At 39.8% G+C, this 22,901-nt stretch overlaps 1 protein-coding gene across 1 annotated transcript; it reads right to left on the bottom strand.

The window, feature by feature from the left end:
• Positions 1-2,351: 2,351 nt before the first annotated feature.
• Positions 2,352-11,934, bottom strand: cdh15 (cadherin 15, type 1, M-cadherin (myotubule)). The gene is made up of 14 exons (XM_078258517.1): positions 11,929-11,934; positions 11,150-11,290; positions 9,726-9,881; positions 8,899-9,043; positions 7,877-8,058; positions 7,665-7,793; positions 7,367-7,549; positions 5,923-6,167; positions 5,662-5,798; positions 5,127-5,357; positions 4,800-5,039; positions 4,074-4,222; positions 3,748-3,939; positions 2,352-3,237 (listed from the first exon to the last, which is right to left on the bottom strand). The coding sequence occupies exons 1-14, from the start codon at positions 11,932-11,934 to the stop codon at positions 3,037-3,039; spliced, it is 2,337 nt and encodes a 778-aa protein (XP_078114643.1). The 3' UTR covers positions 2,352-3,036.
• Positions 11,935-22,901: the final 10,967 nt, after the last annotated feature.

Below are 22,901 nucleotides of genomic sequence, written 5' to 3'. Positions count from 1 at the left end.
TGTGTAGCTCTTTATGTAGTATATAGCCAGGGGTCCGTTTCAGAAAGCAGGTTTAGTGAAAACTCTGAGTTTGTTAACCCTGAGATGAGGGTAACTCTGGGTTTTCTGTTTCAGAAAGAGAGGTAACGTAACCTCAGAGTCAGTTACCATGGTAACTGAGTCTGTGAACCTAACCTGGTCGGGAGCAGGTTTTCTTCAAGAAACCTCGAGTTTCTCTCAGTCTCCTCCCTCTCATACAGTGTCAGAGGGAGGAGACTGAGAGAAACTCCAGGTTTCTTCTCTCTCATTTCCTCATTCATTCAGTCAGTCTGTATCAGGCGCATTTTAATGCAGTTTGTTATCTGCATGAATAAACACTTAATAAATAAAACGTATTGTTAGGCAGATTATAAAACGTTTTTTTTTCTCAAACATGTCATGTCCTTTTGTCGACGATCCCGTTGATGAAAAAGCTGTATTACTTCACAGAGAGTTTACGTCGGGAGATGATATTGAGTCCCGACTAAATGTATTTTCATTTCCACATTTTTTCACAGTCCATCAGATATGTACATACCTTATCAGTCCTCATATCACTAACATCCACCATCGTGGACAGGCTTTAACATCCAAGCAGATTCTTTGTGTCGCATTACGTTTTTTGCAAACGGCAGTTTTCTTATTGGTGTTGCGGATCATACTGTATTACTAAAGCCACTGTATGCAGAGCCGTCAGAAAAGTGTGACTCGCTCTGAAACGTTTTTTAAACGTTTTTTGTATTGTTCCCTGGACACAAACCAGTGAGAGCCATTAAAAAGAAATAAATGATTATAAATTATAGTTCTGTTAATGCAGCCTCAGAATGGGATTAGTATAGCTTACTTTTTCGCCCGCAGGATTTCACCTAAATGAAATTATAGGTGTAATACAATTCCAGTTTTCACCTGTAATATTATCAGTTAGCCTAACTGTGATTACATATGAAATTAATACACTGTTAATGCTTACGCATTGACTCGAGCAGCAATTTTCTCCCACAATTCTCTTTCTGTTGCAGCAGCAACCGCTGTCTTGCTTTTTTAACGAAATACATGTTCAAACTCGTTTGTGCGCGTGAGTATTTCCGCCGACCCGTTTGTTTGTGGTTGTTACCATGGTGAATCGTAGTATCATGGCTCCATTCATGCTGCCTTTTTATTGTGATGGTGCACGCGCGTGAACCTACTCGGAGTTGATTGAACCAACTCATATCAGCTGTTCTGGAACCGAAAACTCAGAGTTTCCCATCTCAGGGTAAATCAACTCAGAGTTCAGAGTTAGACTCAGAGTTTGGTAAACCTCCTTCCTGAAACGGACCCCTGATGTAGTTAGTGGCAACAAGAGTGCATTCAGACCCCTTCACTTGTCACATTTTATGTTGCAGCCTTACGCTAAACATTTCCCTTATCAATCTACACTCAATACCCCATAATGACAAAGCAAAAACAGGATTTTAGAATTTTGCAAATTAAAAAGAAAAAGAAACAAACAAGTGTTCAAGCTCTGTCAGATTGGATGGCGACCGTTGGTGGAGAGCCATTTTCAGGTCTCTGTCTGTAAGCCAGTCCTGCGTTGTCTTGGCTGTGGGCTTAGGGTCATTGTCCTGTTGGAAGGTGAACCGTCGTCCCAGGTTTTCATTAAGGATATTTCTGTACTTTCTCTGTTCAACTCTCTTCAGTCTCTCCCATCGTCACACAGGATCTCAGCCAGAGTGACCATCAGGTTCTTGGTCATCTCTCTTACCCGGCCCTTCTCCCCTGTTTGCTCAGTTTGGTCGTGCGTCCAGCTCTAGTAAGAGTCCTGGTTGTTACAAACTAATTCCTTGATGGAGGCCACTTGTAGTCTTCCCCAGCTCTGTGCATCGACACAATCCTGTCTCAGAGCCCTGCAGGCAGCTCCTTTGACCCCATGGCTTGGTTTTTGCTCTGAAATGTATTGTCAGCTGTGAGACCTTACATACAGGTGTTAGCCTTTCCAAATCATGTCCAATCAATTGAATTTACTACAGGTGGACTTCAATCAGGGCATTGAAATATCTTAAAGATGATTAAGAGAAATGGAAGGCACCTAAGCTAAATTTCAAGTGTCATAGCAAAGGGTCTGAATACTACCATGTTAGTGTTTTTTTCTTTTTAATACATTTGAAAAAGCTTCTAAAACCCTGTTTTTATTGAGTGTAGATTGATAAGGGAAACATTTTTTGCAACATTACAAAGTGTGAAAAGAGTGAAGGGGTCAGAATACTTCCTGAATGCAATGTATACATGTGAATGTATGAATGGTGAACCTAGTGTGCAGGTCTTCTTTAATAATGAACAATACACACACAAAATAAAATATTTACATTTATTCTGTAGACGCCAGTAAAGTCTAAATTCAATGAATATATATATAAAAAAAATGTCCAAACAGTTTGATTACAGAATATAGTGGTACAGTTTGTTTTGTTGAGTAATATTGTTTTCCAAAAAAAAGTAACAGATGCTGGAATGGAGGATTTGTGATCAAAAAAGAAAAACAAACAAAATCAATATCAAAGCAAATTTACCTTATAAAATAATCACTTATATAAAAAAAGAAAGAAATACATGATGATTTTGTTTAATATCTCAGACTTGTTGTATGCATCATTACTGAGCAATCCAAGTCTGAGGATAAACAAAACCAGACATGGACAATCATTTAAACATTCTGTTTACCTTGGAGCATGCACAGCTCCGTGCCTCATGGCTGATCATGTCAACTTGCGATTTTACTTTCATCTGCTTTTCCCGAGCTAACCACAAAAACTTTGCAACGAGCCATTATGTCCACTGTGTCCAAATGATCCTCAAACCCAAACCTAAGGCACATTAGATTAAAGGCCAATGTTTTTCTATAGCATTTATTTTTCCATGACATACTTCAAATCTTGTCCTGGACTAAAATCTTTTCAAATGTGTCCAGAAAAAAAAACACCAGAGGGAGGGATCTGGGTCCCTAACTGGTGGTGAATCACACTTCTCTCTGCTTCCACCTTAACGTGGGTCATACATGTTGGCCAGTTTTTGAAAGCGTGGTCCCCAGTTGTTGAGGTAGTCGTAGTCTTGGTCTCCATCAGAGCTGCCTGAAGCAATGGAGCTGAGGCTGCCTGCCAGTGAGCCCTCGCCCTCATAGTCATAGATCAGGGCTGTGTCGTACGGAGGCACGTTAGGATCGTTGTCTGCAGCCTCCAGGCCCTTAAGGAAGACAAATTACAAGATTTTTAAGTTGATATGGGTAAAGCAAATTTCCTGGGAATGCTATGTTCACTAATCTAATTGTAAATGGACCAAATCACAAAGGCTTTATACAACTTTTTTTTTTTACATATGCAACAGTGTTGTTCGCCTCTAAGTACAAGTGTATTCACATATATGGCAGAAGAGTTTAACTTATAGCTGGAAAAATAAGCCTTTAGTGTCTTTATAAACTGATCACCATTGAAAATATAGACATGTTTTATCGTCACAGATCTAAACAAAGCTTTAACAGCATCAGAAAACATGCAAATCCTAGATTGAAATATTCAGTGTTAGACTGTCTATCAGGCCTGTTGATAACGTTGAGAGTCATAGTAAATTCCTTTGTATTTGGAATTTTAATGGTGTGTAAACCCTTGAATATAACTTTAGGTTATGGCCTGGGCCTTTAGAATCATTTTTTTTATGAAATTGAGATAAAACAGGGTCATGGTAGAAGGCTCTTACATCGTTGATGTAGTCCTCGATGTCAGTGGGATCCGCTGGAGGCCTCCGTGGGTAGATAGGTGAGGGCAGGTTATGTGGGGCATCCTTCCTGAGGGGCTGCTTGCCTCGGGGAACACCAGACCCAGGATAGTAGGACCCGGGGGTCGAAGGTGCATCATGGGGATTCCACAGCAGGTCAATGTTAAAGGCATTCTGCAAGTTGAGAGGAAAAAGCTACAGATTGACTCTGCATGTACTTTAAGAATACACTGATAATATGTATAAACTGGATCACAGGATCGCTCACTTGTGACTCACTTGACTTGTGACCTGTGCAGCAGCCTTACCTCATCCTCCTCACCACCGCCTTGCTCATCATAGTTAAAAACATTGTCACGGATGTCATCTTCCGATTCCCCGACAAGCAGACCGGTTCCTTTCTTGATATGGTGACGTCTCCCACAGGAGGTCACGGCCACAGCCAGGAGGAGCAGCACTGCAATCAAACGGAGGGAAACCATGAAGTGTTAATTGATACGTGTGTATCCGGTTATTAGGGCTGCAACTAACGATTCTTTTTATTACCGATTAATCTGCCAATTTACCATTTAGTCTATAAAATCTCGGAAAATAGTGGAAAATGTCCCGGTCTAAAGTCACATCCACAAAAGTCTTGTTTTGTCCAACCAACAATCAATAACCCTAAAATATTCAATTGAGAAAAGCTAAATATTGTCATATTTGACAGGTTGAAAACTATTTTCTATTAAAATTAACCATTTGTATTTTTTGCTTTAAAAATGACATCATTTTTAGTTTTATCATTAATAGTTGCCGACTATTTTTCCGTCAATTGACTAATTGTTACAGCTCTATATTTTTTGTTTGTCACTTAAATGACACACATGAAATGTTTGTGATTATTTGTATGCTGAACTTCAAAAAAAGCACATCTTCATGAGTCATTTATTTCAATTGGAAATATCTTAAACTAGGGTCATGTTTGCTTTATTCTTGTTGCAAAAAACAACAACCCAAAATGTTAAGACTGGATGGTTCAAGATGAGACTTACGCAGTAGGAGTGCAATACTGGCCATGATGATGATGAGAGCGATGAAGCTGATTCCCACACTGGAGCCTAGGACAGCCCCCGCCTCAGACTTACAATCTCCAAAGGAGTCACAGAGACACACTGTGACATTGACCTGAGCATAAGCGCTCAGAACTGGGCTGCCAGAGTCTGACACAAACACTGTGACTGCATACTCTCCTGCCTCCAGCTCTATGAGGGGCTGAAGCACAGCATGAGTATCTGATGAAGGAAGGAGAATGGAGGAAGGTTAGGAGATTTATGGAAACACCTCCTACTCCATCCTCACCCCTGATGTTCTCTCCTTACCATTGACTTGAATAACAGTCCAGTTGATTGACAGATCGTCAGGCATCTCAAAGGTGAAGGGTGCAGCGTGTGGAGGAAGGTCTTTATCCACAGCAGTCACAGCCAGACCAGAACTCCTGCGGCCTGCATCCCTACAGACAGTGCCACTCAGAGGGACGAGGTGAGGGGGGAAGTCATTGGTCTCCTTCAGTGTGATGGCCACTGTGGCCGTGGTCGACACACCATCTGCATCTACACAGGAGAACATAAATACACAGCAGTGTCACATAAGGCAAGGCAAGGTAATTTATTTACATAGAACAATTCAGACACAAAGGCAATTTAAAGTGCATTACATTAGCAAAAACAGACAAGGCAAACAATACAGAGAAAGCAAAAGGTCATAAAAAACAATACAACATTAAGTTACAATAGATTATTTAAAAGTATTAGCCTTCTCACAACAGTCGTCTATTACTGTGCAAACAAGTCAATTAATCATTTTCTTAAAAGAGGTGTAAAACCCGCCATGTGCATTAAGGGTAGATAAACTGACCTGTAACCTTGACTACAGCATTGTAGATATTGTTTCTAACATTTGGAGATCGCATGTTGAAGGTTCTCTTGGCAGTAATGTCGCCTGTAACTCTGTTGATGTCCAGCCACCTCTCAGGATCTCTACTAATCTCATACCTGCCATAGAGAGCAGAGAAAAAGTTGCAGAAAAACACATCTTATTAGTTTACTTGAATTCGTAAAAACACAAAAATGCTCCTCTTGTTTTGTGGCTGCATCGTTATACATTCTATGACCGTACCTCAGGTCAGAATTATCAGGGTCGAAGGCGATGTTGCTTTTCAGTAAAGTCCCAGGAACCACAGACTCAGGGACCACAATCTGTATGGGGTCCTCCCTGAAATGAGGAGCTTCATTCTCGTTCACGACAGTCACCACCACTGTAGCGGTACTCATTGGGAGGTTGGGAGCCTTGTTGCTCAGAGGATTGACATTTTCCACCATCAGAATCAGGACATACTCATGCTGTGCTTCATAATCCAGAGGCTGCATGACAAAACAGAGCAGAAAAAGTTTGTGGAAGGGAAACTTTGCACCGCACTGTGGTCGGATAATAAAGAATGAATGATAATGCTATATGTATAACAAAGGCTCAAATTTCATTGTCATGTCATTTACCGACCTACATAAATATAGGAAAAGTCAAATAAGCATTTTTGTCTGAGTAACTTCAAGTTTAAAACTCAACCACTAGAGAGAGTTGTTGAATTGTGACTAAGGGCCTCACTGCACATTTGAACTTTAAAGGGAAATGCCACCCATTTTGAAAATTGAAATTATTCCTGCGCCCCAGAAACAGATCAGTCAACATTTGTGAACACATACTGTTTTTCCTTTAGCTAGAACATCAAAAATGTATGGATTGTAAAGAAATGTCACTGGGATGTAAAGTAAAGGTATATCTGATGTTGTATGAATGGTGTACACTTTCAAACACTGACTGAACAGCACAAAGCCCGGAGCACAGAAATAACTTCTTGTTGTCTCCTAAAAACCTTGTAACACTTGCTTTGGTAATGGTCATATTTTTGTTTTGTGGGTTGAACAACATTCCACATTCACGGCGACATGATACTTAATGGGTCTCTAAATTCCTAATACTTTCCTAATACATTCATAGTAAGGTTCCTAGATCGACAGTTACTATAGGTAAAATAGAGACTAAATAGTGTTCAATTGGTCAACTTCCAATGATTTAAGTCCAGTTAACTGTTATTGGGACCAGTGCAAAGCAAGTTAGCTGGATAGGCAAATATATCAAATTAATTTACAGGCAAACATATAATTCAACATATATGGAGAAACCACTTCAAAACTCAAAAGACAAACTATAAAACACATCATGTTCAAGATTAAAAAAAAAGAAGATGAAGCAACCCCTGAAAAGTTTGCCTTTCGGACAAAGTTTTGACCTGACAATTTAGCAGTGTGTGAATGCTTATATTGGGTGTCATTCTTACCCATCCCCTTTGTTATTAAGCTTGTTTTCATGTGCGCAGTGTAGAATATTGAGAAATGATAAAAACAGATTCATGTGAAGATCAAATCATAAGGCCAGGGTGAGGAACAAAGCTGGTAGAAATCATTTGTTTCCATATCCACTTACGTTATGTGTGATGAATACTCAACAATACACAACCCCTCCTTCACACTCTTTCAGTTAACAGCAGTTCAGCAGACTGTACCTTCACCACTGTCAGAACGCCCTCGTTGGTGGCAGGATCCGCACTGATGGCAAAGATGCCGTCAGGGTCATTGGAAATAAAGTATTTGGCCTCCCAGTTTCCTGTTCCACGATCATCTCTGTCTGTCACATTCACCCGGCCAATCTCATAGTCCTCCCTGTTCTCCACTGCTGTCATACTGTACTACACGGACCACACAGAAAACACAGATCAAAAGATTCAACATCTAACAGTTTAACTTAAGTGTTTTAAATAACAACTGCAAAATATCACTCATATATTGTTGACTGAGACTCACCGAGGCAGGGCTGAACTGTGGGGCGTGGTTGTTGATATCAGATACATGTATGATAGCCACACCCTCACTTGTTAGTCCCATGCCCCCCATATCAGCAACCTGCAGTTTTAATCGGAAACTTTTCACCACCTAGGATAGAATATAGCACATATTAGTGAAATGACCCATACGATAATGATCTGCAAAAATCTGCATCTTAACCTGCATTTTACCTCTCGGTCCAGGCCTACATCTCTTGTGTAGATGGATCCTGTCTCATTGTTGATACCAAACATAGTCTTGGTGACAGCATTGGCAGGAATGCTCTCCTGGCCAATGATGGAGTAACTCAGAAAAGCATTTTCTGTCATTGGGTCATCTGCATCAGTGGCTGACACTGACATCACTGAGGTGCCTGTCAAAATTAATCGAAAGCTTTGGTCAGCTGGAAAGATCAGTCAGTATGAATGATATGTGCTGAGGCTGCAGGACTTCACTGAAAAAATGTCATACTTTACAAAACATTTAACAAGTCTTAAACTGTACTATTCTGAAAACGGAAAGACAATGTGCCTTTACAAACAATTTACTTATTTTGAATATTTTACTTAAACCTGCAATCCATTTGGAGGCAGAAGAAACAAGCTGTAAACACAACACTGTTTGTAAGTTGATTTGGCAAACTTGTTAGCAAACAGATGCTTATTTACACATATAAGTCCAATCTTCACTCTTCTTTTATTTCTAGTCTGACCAACTCCAGAAGGCAATATCTGACTCTTTAGGTACTACGTGCTCCACTATGTTCACTATGTACTTTGTCTGTCTGCTGTTTGGTGCTAAGCAGATATTGTACAGTCAGATTTTAGCGTGCTTCAGCTGAAAACAGCTGCCTGCTGCATCTGAAAACAATGCTAATGAAAGTGGCAAAACCAAAACAGTGAGCTGAAAGACTCTAAACCGCTCTGCAGAGCTGAGGAGAACTGCACAATCAGGTAATCGTAATTATATGTCCATTGTTAATGTAAATATATGGATTATAGCAGATTTAAGCTGTTAAACGGTATATTGCAGTTTCAATGACACACTGAAACAAACAGAAAGTATGGGGGAAGTGTTATACTTCAGTCAAAGCTACTTATAAATCGTTTGAAGCTACTTCAGGAAGGACATTTAAGATGGCTTTTTGGAAGATTGTGTTTCAAGAAGATAAGAAAATGAAAGGTTTGTAATACATACATACATGCATACATACCTGGGACTGAGAACTCAGAGACAATGCCACCGAACTGGCTCTGGGTGAAGGCAGGTCTGTTGTCATTCTGATCCAGCACCACTATCTCTATGGTGGTCGGATTCTCTAGTCTCTCTCCACTGGGGGACAGCGCAAAGGCTTTGAGCTACACACGCACGCACACACAACATGCACGTACACACACACACACACACACACACACACACACACACACACACACACACACACACACACACACACACACACATACAGAGATATAACAGACAAATGTTAATGTCAATGAAAGCTGCAATCATGAGATTGTTGTTTCTTCCTATTAATTACCACAAATCTCTTGCATTTCATGAAGGATACATCCAACACTTATGTGTCAACTGTGGGTATTTGTGGTATCTGTACACAACATACAGTATGATGGAAATGGCAGAAAGAAATGTGCAGGATGTTTGATTCAACATCATAGGTTACATCACATTCATCTGGTCTGAAACAGCTCGCTCCCAAGATGCCCATAAAAGCCCTTGGAAACTGACCTCTGGCTGTTTGTACTGGTGTCTGAGACACTGATAAATGCTTTAAGACAAAAACATGGACCTAAGCTCTTAAACACGTTGTGTAAGGTCTTATTGATTGCATTGTGGCTTGTGTGTTTAGTACCTCTGTTTGATCGTGCTTTGAAACACATTTCAGATCTAGATACATAAATACATCCTATTTCATACTAATGTTTAATATGTGTGTTTGTTTATGTATGCACCAACCACCAAGGCCACCAATTCCTTGTGAATACTCATTGGCAATAAAACCTGATTCTGATGCTCTCTCACCGTGAAGCTGTTGTGTCTCTCTCTGTCCAGCGGCCGCTTGCTCCTGATTACTCCTGTTTTATCATCAATCTCAAACAGATTCTTGGGCTCCTGGTCCACCCCCGGCCCCTCTAACTTGTAGATCACCTCACCTGTGAAGATTTTGTCCGATTTGATCTAGTCAAAGAGAGAGAGGAAATAAAGTTGGTGATCATCACAACCTCATGGGGAGGTGGGGGGAGGAATGTAAACCATATGTCGTAACACCAGATGTGAGCATGTTGACAGTTAGGGACCTTGAGACAACAGTGTTTAAACTTACGCAGGCCTTTGACTTATGGCAGGGAATTATATTCTTAACTTATAATAGCAAGGAGTCTATATTTTATGCATTTTGTTTTCACTTTCTTTCACATATGGTCTCTGCTGCATTTTCACCACCATGTAAAAGAGGCTCTATAATTCTCCTTGTACGGTAGGATTTATACACTTACTGGTCGTCTGTGACAGCCTTAACACAACATTTACATTTCACATGTCTTTTGAACACTGGTCTGTGCTGTGTGTGATCATCTGTGATGAAGAATTACAATCAGCAGTGCATGGCTGTATAGCGCTGTGTTTAACTGGATCCAGTATACAGTAATAGAGTAATATACAGTCTACAATAATACAGTCTAAGAGTAATATGATGCATGATAGTTCAGTCTACAAAGGAATAAAACACAGGGCCCTTCTTTTATAGCAGTCTAAAATGTATTATTATCACTTGCATTTTATATATTTATGTATGCATTTTTGCATTTTGTTAGGCAAAAAATTAGCACCTGCTGTTATTACTCAAGTCCCCATTTTGCTTCCCCTGTCACAACTGACCAATAGCTAAACCACTTCCCCACACAGCGATTGTCCAATCATAGTTCAGCAGCCGTAACTATGCACTGTAGAGAAGCAGCATGTTTGGAGCTATAGGGAAACTCTGTTTATAAAGAGGCATTTCTTCTAACCATTCCAACACCAAAAAAAAAAAGAGTAAAAGTGTAAGGAATTAATTAAACAGGGTGTTTGTCTGCTCTAATGTAAGCTGCACACGTTAGCATGTCTAGCTAAATTGCTTTGTATCTTCACTGTATTGGGAAAAATCTCTGTATTGTTATGAATAGATAAATGTTATGAATACATTTTTGCACAGAACAAGGCCTGTGGATTTTGTCCCCTCATCACTTACATTGAAAGCAAATTTAGAGAGGATCTTTTACTAATCAGGAGGGATGATTACAGCAGGCAAATTCTGTTTCAATGTACATATGGGCCCCTGACTATTGTTTTTAGACAGAGTTTAAAATTGCGAATCTAAACAGGAAATGCCATTTATATCAGAAATGAAACAGCAGTTATCCACTGATGAAATTATGCTGTGAAAAGCTATAATTTGACATGTTTACCTGGACAAGGTCTTCGGGAACCTGCTTGCTATTCTCCAGCACTCTGATTGGAGGGATGATCCAGTCCCTCTTCACTCTGACCACTCCCTTGCCTTGAGTTCTCCATGGGTGAAGGGCCTCTTCTTCTGCAGAGCTCCACATCTGAAGGAAACAAGTACAGCATGAAACTCACATGCCAACAACAAAAGAAAGTCACAGGAACATTCAGATAGGGATCACATTGAGTATATTTTTGGTTCCTTTAATTCTCCTTCATGGAAGACAAAATTATGTCATTATATATATTTGCAGCTGTTTACTGTAAAACCATGCCAAGAGTCTCCCTTAGTGCTATAACATTCCCAACAGTCTGATGGAATGGCTGCATGCTAGCTGTAGGCGCTGAGGCTGTCTGTAATGTGGAATCCATGGGATTGTCCAGGGCAGCGGAAGGGATGCAGGGCCACAGCTTCAGGTTTCACTCACTAATACGCGTCTTTGTCAGCTCACTTTGATCTGTGTGCAAATTCATCTCAGGACTAGGAAACACAAACACTCACGCTCATTTCACAAGCCCCCATTCAGCACTTTGCTGTCTTGACCACGTTCACAGACAAAACAAACGTGAGGAAACACTCACACGCACGCACACACACACACACACACACACACACACACACACACACACACACACACACACACACACACACACACACACACACACACACACACACACACACACACACACACACACACACACACAGCTGTCGACTTTGGATTTAGATCCTATGCTTTCCCACCCGCATTCCCACTCACAAATTCCCCTTTATGCTCAGCTTTGCACCTGACTGGGAGTTTGGGGTCACCTTACGGATCTGCTGTGCTGTAGGAATTCCACAGACACACACTCATATACAGGCTTTCTCATACACACACCCACACACACATATGCATGTGCATCAACAAAACACCCACCCACACATAAGCACATACATTTCCACAAGTTGCTTCCTTCTTTTCTGTGGGAATTCACTGGAATCAGCATTACTTCCCATATGTTTAATAGCTCAAAGGCATAAGCAATTGCAGAAATAAATGTGGATGTATTATAACTTGCCAAAAAGCTTTGTCTGTAATATTTGTCTGTGTGATTTCACTCAAATATAACTAAATCTTAATGAATGGCCTGTTTCAGTAGGTTTTAAGTCATTCATAAATACATAAGCCAAAAAATGGATAGTTGATAAATATGTGAATATTTTGTGAAGGCCTGTGATCCCTGCCTTGTTTCTGGGGCGGGTGATCTGATATACTGATCCTTTGGTATGCTGCTGGACAGTGCGGGGAGGAATGGCAACCATGGCTGGCATCTGCTGGCCAAGTCAGAGGGCAGGCTAATCTTAGACTGTTCTATATTCTCGACCCCCACCTATTTAACGTTTTGTAGCCATCGTCATCTCCACTCTCACAGAGATGTTTACACTGACATGTCACCCACACAAACTCATCCTTATCTACTTCCATATTTAAGACTTGTGCATATATGAGCTCTCAAACCTCTGCTGGCATAGCACACATTCTGCCTTGTCACTGAACCTCAACATCAATAACAGCTGCATCACAGTTGTATTTCCAAGTATAGCACTTTCTAAGTTTGCCTGATTTGTGGACACTTTGGCTAATGTGTGGTCCCTTTTCTAACTTTGAGAATGCACACACAGTGAGGTACAGACAAGTGTGAGCTTCAATTTAAGTTAATCAAACACATCACACAACTCTTCTCCAGTCCACCATGCTTTAGTCACCAAACGAGCAATAAGAAGTTTAGGATGAATGTGTTAGAGTTAACCACAGATTGAATTTGTCCGTAAGTATGAAGAGATGGAAGAGACTTAAGCATACTGTGTAAAAATGAATTTGACAAAATGATGTTGAAAGAGTTAATTACTACCGCTCTGTCTTCAATCCACGTCTGTCTAGGCATGCTATATGATCTATAAATCACACAGTCAATCAATGGATTATATACAACATAGGGAAACTGGAAACAACCTCAGACACTACTCTGATGAATGCAAGAAATCCCCAAAACGATTGGTGAATAAAGGGTTGTGTTGGAGTGAAGGTCTGCTATGTGTTTTTAGAAGTTTGATGGACTAACGTGACCACCTTAAAAGTTGCGGGCATACATCAACTATTCTTTATAATGTAATGCTGAAAGTAACCACAACAAAAAGCAAAGTGCTGCATCTTTTCCAGAATATAAAACATTAAGAGATAGTCAGAAAAGCTTACAACCACCAAGCACCATTTCTTATTTTGCACACAACCTTTTCACACACATCAGTGTCTTGTTCAGTCCCTTTAATCTGATTTTAAAATGACTCTGTGTTTTGGATAGTGGCCCCATTAAGTATCTGCCACTGTTATAATGTGTTTACCAGACAAAGATGCGGTAACACCAAAGAGTCATGTTACCAATTAGACCAATGAGTGCTGTTTCTGACAGGCTGAACGACGACACCACACACAGATTAACTGTTTTTAGAGGTTTTTCCCAGATACTTTTACAGCTCGGCCTTTCACCTCGAGCCCTCACAGAAGTATAGACAGCTTGTTTGGGAATGATATGCCCTCAAAGAAGAACCGTTAAGCACTCTGTTGGAGTGTTTATGAGACCAAGAAAGTTCGATTCCACCTCTTTGATGTTGGCTTAGGAGAACGAAAGTGTATTTGTCACATTGCAAATAGTATTCTGGTTCATTTGAAATACTTCAAATCAAGATATGTGCACTAAATTACCTTTCAATACTGTATTATAATAATAATAATACATTTTTATTAATAAACGCTTTTCAACTTAGCCAAGGACACTTTACAAAACCAGATAGACAATCAATACATAACAAAGATGATGACAATATATATCATAGTATCATAGTCAGTGTACTTAGACTAATAGGAGACAATTGGTAATGATGAGCCTTAACTTGAAAATGACATAATCAAATGAATGATTATTTTAAAATAAATAATTTCATAATAACCTGAATATATAAAACTATAAACATAAAATATAAATGATCATCATTCTAAGAGAAGCCATGAATTAACACTACATTTGGTTGGTTACATTTGTTAAAAATACACACACTGGTCATAATTAAAGATGACCCTGTAAGAACAGAAGAAGAGTCACAGTTGTATTAACCAAAGGTTATAAACATATAAACGCATTAGGTACTCTGATAAGTAACAACTTAAAATTTAAAAAGTAATGTAATTTGTAGGAACAAGAGTACAATTTATAGTACTTGTTGCATATCAAAACAGAAAGAGACAATATATTTAGGGGGTCACATAACAGCTACACTCAAAAAACACACACACTAACTATTACATTCAGTCACAAAGCCATCGGAGCTGTCCACCTTCTAAGTATTGCTACTGCCACAAATACATTATATTACACTACTCACAAGCCATTACAGTTGTCCTTCCCGTCATGCCTTTAAACTACCTTAGTTTTAGTGCATTTTAACATGGCAATGCAAATACATGTTTCAAACATTGATTGATTGAAAGAAATGGTAAGAGATGTGAGGGATGTTTACTCCATGCTACAAATGTGGAGAAATGCAACTGTGACAAATTAAAATTATACCAGTTTGTCAAAAGTGTTACATTTTACTAAAATGCTATCTGCCATCTTGTAACATTTGAATGTATTGGTAAGAGTACCCCCCTGAGAGAGTCCACTGTTCCAATAACTCAAGAACTCTTGTCCAGCCGAGAAGTAATGCCTGCAGCATGCCTGTCTGTCCCTTTAGCCACAGGGCTAGAGGTCACACAGGTGTCCCTCTGGTCACTTCTGTTACTGGACATTCAACCAGTCAGTCACCAACAGTACTGGTCCCACACCCCTACACTTTGCTAAGTCATGACTGCCTGGCATGGGCACGGACACCCTATTTATGGTGCCACAGTGTAAGTCCCCCTCGGAGCAGATGTCCGAGCTTTGGGAATGCTGAGCAAGGTTATAATATTAAACTAAAAATAAAAGTAGGACTCAATTAAAATGGAGTTACTGGAAAAAAAATTAAAAAAGAATCTTATCTGACGACTAAAGTGGTGGATTAAATTAACGAGAATGACATTTGATCGTTTCTTCATTCAATAGAGCATGGGGAAGAATCTTCTAGATGTGAAAGAGGCACACATTTACTATTAATACAGGGATGAATTGTCCCTCTCCTTACTTTCCCATTATATATTCTGTTAATGGGAATGTGCCAGAACAAAAACATAATCTGTTTAAACAGTAACCTCCTAATGCATCTTTGCAAACTTAAGCTGAGAGAACACTAGGAGAAACACAATTAAAACCAACAGTACTTAAGTTTGAGTGGAGATCCCAACATTTCCAGAGATACCAACTACATCAGACTGTATTTGTATACATATAAATATGTGAAAAATTATGAAGTCTTGGTTTTTTAAACATCGCTACATGGGTTTATTACCTTATTTATTGGGGATACAAAATGGGACATTGCTGCTAGCTTTTCCTTGTGCATGACCTCTAAAACAACTGCCACCACTTGGTTTTACATGTCTCAGTCCATAAAATATATTAATAAAGAGGAAAGGACTTCACTATTCAGTCGACTAGTTTTAACAATCTGGAAGTTGTCTTTCTACCCTTAGCTCCCTCTGAAACCCTAGTCAGTGTAAAACAGCCTGCAGGTATCCACACCCAGCAGGACCTGTGATTCAGACCCTAAATCCTCTGACTGATTGTTTCCGATGAGTGAGACCTCAGCGCCAGCTGGCCGCTGCTACAGACTCTTGATTTGTACCCGATTTCATGGTTCAGAAACAACCCACTCCTCTTTCCGCGAGGGGGATTACAGAGCGGGTCAAATGGCATCACGCATGCATCTGGGAACAGCTGTGGCTGCTGCCCACTCCTCAACACAACATACACCCAGAAGGCCCGAAACATTGCCCAGTTCAAACACCAGCTCACTGAAAATTAAAAAAGAACTGGAAGCTATTGGGTGACAAAGCCTTTGGATTGGATTGACAGCTGCAGGGTTAAACTATTTTTATTTTTTTTGAAAATCAGGACAAATTTCTATTTGTTTTGTTTTACTTGAAAAGAAGCCATGTCCAAACTGTATGTGTATTTTTCCTCTTCCAACATGGACGACAAATAGGGACTTGAGATTCTGTAAAAGGCTACTATTAATGATGCAGATTCACTCATTGAAGGAATACTCCATCAACAATGTATCTTTTTATGTTTTCAGCCACTGTAGTCTTGAAAGGTGGATTTAAAAAGTTTACAGCTTGTTTATTAGTGGGGGGCTGGCAGCTGTGGTCAGCTTGGATTCAAAGCAGTTTCAATGGATTCCAATGGTTTCGCTAGACAAAGTGTATTTAGGGATTTATTGATAAAGTGAGTACTGGTCGAAATAGCTTTAGATTTTTTGATGCTTTTTTTTGCTGTAATGTTGGAACACCTGCTGTTCCTTGTGATAGAGTCAGCTATAAACTTTGAATTTTGGTGGAGTAGATTTTTTTCATTTAATAAAAAATACTATACAGTAATCAAACTGAAACAGACACTTTTTGTTATTTGGGGATCTTGGGCTTGTAACACCTCTGGCATTTGAATGTGCAATATAACCACATATCTGCCTCACCACACAGAGCTTAAGTAGTTCTATGATATCTGCATCCAGCCTGAAGACTGGAATCCTGCACCCTAAAGGTCATACTTCAATGTTTACAGGTCTTTCAAGTCATCCACAGGGTTATTTATTTATGTTTATATGGAAGGTCATAAATAAAATGATTACTGAGGTCCTGAGGATTTGACCGAAATATCTTTTGTGTAATGTCATTAGTGGCTTAGGCCTCACTGCGACAAACTGGTATTACCCATGGTTCATCCCATGTTCAAAAGAGACAACGCATATTTTTTTAGGTTTTTTTTCCACGATCACTTAGCCATGGCATATGAACATGACCCACAAAAGCAGCATAAATTCACCAAGACTTTCAACCACACAGAAACTGAAAATTTTGAGTAACTTTTGACAAGGTCAGAGACACCGATTGAGCACATCTGAATTATTCATTTCTACAGCTACCCAGAATCTGCAACATCTGAATTATGGAGCACAAGGTAGGAAGACTTCCCTGAAGAATCACTGGAGGCCAACTCACTCACCCTCTCAACCTGGGCTTCATTCCTTCTCCAAACAGAGAGAAAGACTGATGGTGGTTGAAAGTGCTGTTGGTAATATGTCAGTTTACATTTTAGATCTAGATAATGGCGTCTGCTGACAGGGGCCACTAATGATGCCCTGAGCCCTCTGTACACATCTGGAGTCTCGTCCTCCTCAAAACACTTCATCATCCTCTTTCCAACCAGGATGAAATGTTTAGATCAGCCGCAACCTCTGATTGCAGAGCCAGTTTAGTGCCTCTATTGATGAAAATCAGTTAATGTTTAGTGAAGACATCACTCAGGTAAAAACATAAACTGTATATTTGAAGAGTGGGGCAGCTGAAGGTTATTCTCTAACCAAGATCACACTCTGAGGCAGGAAGTCTTGGGCTAAAATTTAGGGTAGCCTGAATCCATACAGCAGGGACAGAGAGGGGGCCAGTTTCACACAGGACAGCTCAAGTGCAAGTGGAGTACCTTTACAGCAGCCTATCCAATCCATAGGTTCAATAACTTGTTATACCCATGTTTATAGCAATCAGAAAATAAATGGAGAGGGTCACTACACTTGCTCTATTGCTCAGGCACCTGTGCTCTAAGTTCTTTATAGAGTCAAAAGTTAAACTAAATCAACAATCAACACAGAAAACAAAAAATAAATCAACATATTTTGTTCATTTTAGTTAACAGCAGCTATGAAAAGACAAAGTTTTTTCTTACCTGACAAAGCAGAGCACCCAGTACACACACCATCAACATCTGTACCGCCATCCTCAGTACCTGCACTCGAAACTCAGTATGACCAGACCCTGATGACTGAAAGATCTGAGGCTCCTTTAGTAAGAACTGGGCTCCTGAGCGGCTCTACTGGATGAAAAAGGCCAAACTCTCCAACCCTGGAACTTTTTCCTCTCTTTCCTTCTCTCTATCCTCTTGCTATTGCTGTCTCTCTGTCCCTCCTTTCCTCTCCCAGCGTTTGTCTCTCACAGCTCCTCCCTGTCCATAGCTGGGGTATGTCTCACTGTCGTGGGGTAAGGGGTTAGAATTTCAGCAGCGGCCCTCCCATGTACCCCAGCACATGTGCTGTCACTCACAGACCGATGAGAGAAAGAGAGAGACAGAAGGAGGGAGAGAGAGAGAGAGAGAGAGAGAGAGAGAGAGAGAGAGAGAGAGAGAGAGAGAGAGAGGCAGGGCAGCTGTTGGTGTAGACATCACAGTCTTCACTGTCATGTAAGTAAGTAAGTAAGTAAACTTTTTTAAAACAACAGTGCTTTACAGAGAGACAAAGAGCAAGAAAGCCAAAATAATATGTGCAATCTGGACAAATACAAAGTAGGACTTTATTAAATTACCAACAGTCCAAATCACAAAGATTGTCAGTTTACAATGATGTCATACAGAATAGCAGAAACAAACAGACGCTGAAACCAGCGAATGTTTACCATTCTTCCTTCAAAGAAATTACTCATTTATTAAACAATTAAATAAGCAGTACGTGGGATTTAGTGCCATCTAGCAGTGAGGTTGCAGACCAACCAACTGAATACCCCTTCCTAGTCTGGCTATCACCAGACCAAGCTCAATCTTTTAAGATTGAACATTAGTCAGGGGAGTCTGCTCTGTATTTTCTACTGCACAAGAGGTGTGATCAAAGGGCATAGTTCAAATGACTCTGTACGCAACTGGCCCTTCAACCAATCAGACCAACGATCCAGGTGACGTAGCAGTGACAGCGGCATCAACAGGTTGCTGCGCTTCGGTGGCCAAATGTAAACAAGAAGCTGCTTGGTCGCCTCTCTATCGTCATCGTGTTAAACCCGCCAATAGCGCGCCAGGTGGATAAGCAAGTTTGTGATTGGTCCACGCAAAATTGTAATGGAAGCAGGACAGATAAACGTACAGGTTTTCAGCCTGAGCTGCAGGGCGAAATCAAATCGCTGGCTGATCGGGCTGGGTTTACCCAGTCTAACCCCTTCCCATCGCTAAATTTCCAAGCATGTAGTAAAACCAGAGACGGCTTTTGGTAAAATCTATGGTAGCTTTCAGAAAACGCAAAAATGAGAAGTGTGTTTTGTTTGAATGTTCTGGGCTACTGTAGAAACATGGTGATGCAACATGGCGGGCTCCGTGAAAAAGGACCCGCTCCCTATGTAGATATGAAGGCTCATTTTAAGCTAAACAAAACACAAAGATTTTTTGTTTCAGTTAATTACACACCATGAAAACATATGAATATTATAATCCATTTCTGCCAATACAATAGACCCCCCTATACCCTACACACTGGTCCTTTAATCGATTAACAAAATGTTTGGCGATTATTTTTCTGTTGATCGACTAAACAATCAATCAATCAATCAATGTATCAATCTATTGACCAATTGTTTCAGCTCTATGCAGAAATATTATACAACTTCTAAATACATCCAAAGCAGAACCTCTATCACTTTGATTGATAATAAATAGCTTTTTTTTGACAATGAAATTATACTTTAAAGATTTGGAAGCAAATACATCTGTCTCCATTAGCCCATAGTAATACGTTACGAAACTAAAACTGAAAAACAACCAATGACGTCAATCCTAGAACTAAATAGCCACAAAAATCAATTCAACAGTTCCTTGACCACACTATACATCGATTTGTCTTTTGACATCTGTTGCTGCCACACTGTGAGGAAATAAAACAAAAAAATCTTTTACAGCCCCCACTAGACAGCACAACATACTCTTGTGTTTAAAGCCTTAAGTAGCTTAGCACTTGTTTTCTTCTTAAATCCATCTTGTCCTGATCAACCTTCATGTCATAAGGCCGCATACGTAACCTCGCTGTCTGGTGCGGTCTGTATCGTGCCCTCACGCATTCAGAACATTCAGCCAGAACTCTTTGATCTCCTGCTATTTTGAACACTCATGTCAGAGCAGAAGATGAAGATCCAATGGTGCTCAATGGGTGATGTCAAAGCAGAGATTGCCATGTCTGTTATGCTTCAAATTTGACGGAAACACTACCATGAGATGATGAAGTACAAGAGTTTTAGGCAAACATCTCAGCTGAAAGAAAAGGTCGGACGGTTAGATCTCCCAAGCGCTACTTTCAACACCCTTTCAGCAAGTTTGCTCAGAGGTCAAAGGCCGATACGGATCATTAGGAAGTAAACAACTTCGGACCACATTGGCCTCCCTTTCACCACAGACACTGCTTTACTTGTGGGACAGATACCTATTCATGTTAAAAACCATAGACTAACATTAAGTATCACAGTTATAAACAAGAAGAGCACTTAGAGAACACAGAACTATGCCAAGGCAATGCCCTTTCTCTCAATGTTAACGGAATACATGTATCCGTCCCGTGATACGAGTCTAGAAACTCTCATGTTAGAAGGTAGCGCGTGCTGAGTGGGTGCCGGCATGCTTCCATGTGTTGGTGTGTCCATGAGTGTGAGTGTGTAAGTTCTGGTATAAAGGGGTGATTTTACAGCACCTGTCTCTGTCATTTCAGGCAGAGGCAGTTGGCGCCCTGATGTTTCCCTTCCTTCGCCCCCCACACACACTTCCCGAACAACAGGCTCTCATACCGGAGCACATGCAGACATTTCATGTGGTGCTGGAAGGATATAGCGTGTCCATTGGGTAGTCTAGATTAGTGTTTTCTGAATAAGGGGCTCATGTGTTATTCTTAGAAATAAAACCATGTCTAAAGGTGATGCTGGAGTTTAAAAGATGAACCAAATACTGAAAGCCTAACCAAAACCATCTTTACAGAGAGAAGGCACTCTGCTGCCCACTGTTGGCAGAAATAACATTAACTCAGAAAGAGTTGTGTACGATTAAGGGACAAGTAGCCTATTAAAACTAAGAGTGTATTCGTAACGGAAACTATATTCAATAATCCTGTGATGGGAATTTATTGCTACATTACTGAATGAAATGCATACATTATCCTCTTTTTTGTAATTAAAATAATCCTGTTATTATTTAGAGGAGAATTAATTGATGTTTTGGCCATTTGGGAGTAGCAGAACAATTTGTAGTATCAGTGTTGGAATGTAACTTAAGTACTGTACCCCAAAAACGGAGAATAATAACGTAATAGGATGCCATCTAAACCCACCCCACTATTACTTCAATTCATCATGAATTTCTTCAGTTTTTGGATTAGTTGTTCACCGTGGAGGCCTCCAAGAACTCATGGTAAAACGAAGTGAGCAATTGATATGCAAATGATAATTTTGAGGGTGAAGTATTCCTTTAAGTACAATTTAGAAGTACTTTACTTGAGTATTTCAATCTTATGCTACTTTATATCACCACATATCAGAGAGAAATATTGTACTTTTTACTCCACAGCATTTATTTGCATGTCAGGTCTTACTTTCGGATTAAGATTTTTCAGGCATAACATAGGGGCTTATATTATTGGTTTATTGGCTACACATTGACAAACATGAACTAATATCTAATAATACAATGTGTTATGAATAATTCATAACTCTGAAAGTAGTGTTTCTGTATTATGAATATGTTACTTTAAGTGCATTTTGCTGATAATACCTTTCTACTTTTATTTTTTTTAAATAAATATAAATATAGGACTCTAAATAAATATAATTTGAAATTTTTTTCTTTCTTTTTTAGATTATTTTTTTGGGCTTTTCCGCCTTTAATTTATAGGACAGCTAGGTGAGAAAGAGGGAAAACATGCAGGAAAGCATCACAGGTTGGATTTGAACCGTGGACCTCTGCATCAAGGAATAAACCTCTGCTGCTCTACCCACTGACCCAACCTGGCCACAATGTAATTTGAAATTTGATCGAAATTGGAATATTGCAATTCATTAAGCTTTCTGGACTACTGTAATTGCTTGCAAGTAATGCAGCTAGCTCAACTAGCCAAACTAGTCATCCAGAAATAAAGGAAGATTTAGTCTATTACAAATTCAGCAGGTAAGAGAGTTATCAGCCCAGTCAGCTAACAGTTTTAAAGTAGGTTAAAAAAAGAAAAGAAAAGGTAAAAGTATTTTTTTCTCTTTGGCAGCAGAAGGTTTGGACAATATCATTGTATATTTAATGATATTAAAAACTACACATGAACTTCAGAAATGTGCAAGTTAATTATATAGGAAAGAAGCTCACATGCAAAAACAGCATTTGTGCACTGCACCACATTGTCATCACTGAGGAATATGAGACCCAGCAGAACACAAAATCACAAGTTTCAAAGGCTTGTTAGTGCAGGGTTGCAGTGAGGCGATAATAGCAAAGAGACTTGCGGTGTTCGTGAAGCTATAGTCAGGTCACTAAACAATATTCAGCTTAACATACAGGTGGCTCTGAGCCCCACTGATCAGGAAATAAGGAACCCAACCTGGTAGCTGTCTGGCTCACCAGGAACACAGTGACACTATTAATGATGAATATTGGAGGGGGGCAGAGGAAACCTGTACTTGGTTTTCACACTATTTCACTGACAGCAATGACAGGTACAGAGGTGAACCATCTCGAAATCCACTGTTGAAGATTTTTGCAAGT

Source organism: Sander vitreus, chromosome 1 (genome assembly GCF_031162955.1).
Source record: "Sander vitreus isolate 19-12246 chromosome 1, sanVit1, whole genome shotgun sequence".
NCBI lineage: Eukaryota > Metazoa > Chordata > Actinopteri > Perciformes > Percidae > Sander > Sander vitreus.
This window is presented reverse-complemented; position numbering and strand designations above follow the sequence as displayed.